General features: G+C 48.3%; 1 protein-coding gene across 1 annotated transcript; it reads left to right on the plus strand.

Moving 5' to 3' along the window:
- Positions 1-535: 535 nt before the first annotated feature.
- LOC110583113 (protocadherin gamma-A5-like) lies at positions 536-2,296 on the plus strand (the record flags this gene model as incomplete). The annotated part of the gene is made up of 1 exon (XM_021693187.2): positions 536-2,296. A coding segment is annotated over exon 1 (1,761 nt), but the record flags the coding sequence as incomplete, so codon positions are not given.
- Positions 2,297-2,301: the final 5 nt, after the last annotated feature.

Consider the following 2,301-nt stretch of genomic DNA (forward strand, 5'->3'; position numbering starts at 1 on the left):
ATTAAATATAGGGGCGCCTGGGTGGCTCAGTCTTTGGGTGTCTGCCTTCAGCTCAGGTCATGACCCCAGGGTTCTGGGATCGAGCCCGGCGTCGGGCTCCCTGCCTAGCAGGAAGCGTGCTTCTCCCTCTCCTACTCCCCCTGCTTGTGTTCCCTCTCTCGCTGTGTCTCTCTCTGTCAAATAAATAAATAAATTTTTTAAAAAACAAAAAAGAATTAAATATAAACAATGTCACTTGATAATAGGTTAAAGATACAGCAAAATTATTAGAAATAAAATATAATTAAACGTTTATGAAGTAAAACATAATTGGTGTAGTAACTGCTTAGGGCTCTGGGCGTCGCTGTTCACCAAAGTAGAAAAGCTGCTTGTGGTTACCTCTCTGCTCCTTCCGCACCAAACAAAAAAAAAGACCAGAGAAGTTTAGGGGAATAGGCTTGCATTTCTGTCAAGTAATGTGTTCCCTTTGGCTTGAAAGAAATAAGGAAACAGCAGGCTGGAATTAGGACTAAGAAAACTGGTCGGAGAGAAAGCAATGGCGGATCAACTGAGGGGTTGGCGCTGCATAGAGCCGCTCTTGCTCTTCCTGCTCCTGGAAACACTATGGGGAGCCGGGGCCGGGCAGATCCGCTACTCGGTGCTGGAGGAGCTGGACAAAGGCTCCTTCGTGGGAAACATCGCCAAGGACCTGGGGCTGGAGCCCCGGGAGCTGGCGGAGCGCGGAGTCCGCATCGTCTCCAGAGGTAGGACGCAGCTTTTTGCTCTGAACCCGCAAAGCGGCAGCTTGGTCACCACGGGCAGGATAGACCGGGAGGAGCTCTGTGCTCACAGCGCTCCGTGTCTGGTGAGTTTTAACATCTTGGTTGAGAATAACATGAAAATGTATGGAGTAGAAATAGAAATAATAGATATTAATGATAACTTTCCGCGTTTCCGGGATGAGGAAGTAAAAGTAAAAGTTAATGAAAATGCAGCTACTGGAACGCGATTAGTGCTTCCCTTCGCTCGGGATGCGGATGTGAGTGTGAACTCCCTCCAGAGTTATCAGCTCAGTCGCAATATGCATTTCTCTCTGGACGAGAAAAGCGGAGCTGATGGACAAAAATATCCGGAGCTGGTACTGGAACGGCCCTTGGACCGCGAGAAAGTAGCTGTCCACGACCTCTTCCTCACAGCTTTAGATGGCGGAGACCCCGTACTCTCTAGTACTATGCACATACGTGTGATGGTCCTTGATGCCAACGATAACGCGCCCTTGTTCACTCGATCCGAGTACAGAGTGAGTGTACCAGAGAACATACCGGTAGGGACTCGGCTGCTTACACTAACCGCTACGGATCCAGATGAGGGAACAAATGGGGAATTAACTTACTCTTTTTGCAATGAAGAAGACAAAATTTCAGGAACTTTCAAACTTGATTCGAACCTGGGTGAAATCTCAACTCTGCAATCACTGGATTATGAAGAATCCAGGTTCTACTTCATGGAAGTGGTAGCTCAGGATGGAGGTGCTCTTCTGGCCAGTGCTAAGGTGCTGATCACAGTACAGGACGTGAATGACAATGCCCCAGAAGTGATCCTCACCTCTCTTGCTAGTTCCATCTCTGAAGACTGTCCTCCTGGAACCATAATTGCACTGTTTAGTGTGCATGATGGTGATTCTGGAGAGAATGGCGAGATTCTATGTTCTATCCCCAGGAACTTGCCTTTTAAATTGGAAAAGTCAGTTGATAATTACTATCACTTATTGACAACGAAAGGCCTGGACAGAGAAGAGATCTCAGATTATAACATCACAGTCAGTGTCATTGATCGTGGAAACCCACCCTTGTCTACAGAAAGCCACATCTCCCTAACTGTGGCAGACATCAATGACAACCCTCCCATCTTCCCTCATACCTCATACTCCACCTACATCCTGGAAAACAATCCCAGAGGCATCTCAATCTTATCTGTGACTGCGCATGACCCTGATAGCGGCAACAATGCCAAGGTCATTTACTCTCTGGCTGAGGACACATTTCAAGGAATGCCTCTATCCTCCTATGTCTCCATTAATTCCAACACAGGCATCCTGTATGCTCTGGGCTCTTTTGACTATGAGCAGGTTAAAGACCTGCAGCTGTGGGTAATGGCCAGTGACAGTGGAGACCTTCCCCTTAGAAGCAACATGTCACTGAGCCTGTTCGTGCTGGATCAGAATGACAATGCCCCTGAAATCCTTTACCCCAGCATTCCCACGGATGGCTCCACAGGTGTGGAGCTGGCGCCCCGCTCCGCAGAGCCCGGCTACCTGGTCAC

Source organism: Neomonachus schauinslandi, unplaced genomic scaffold (assembly GCF_002201575.2).
Source record: "Neomonachus schauinslandi unplaced genomic scaffold, ASM220157v2 HiC_scaffold_3122, whole genome shotgun sequence".
NCBI classification, from domain to species: domain Eukaryota; kingdom Metazoa; phylum Chordata; class Mammalia; order Carnivora; family Phocidae; genus Neomonachus; species Neomonachus schauinslandi.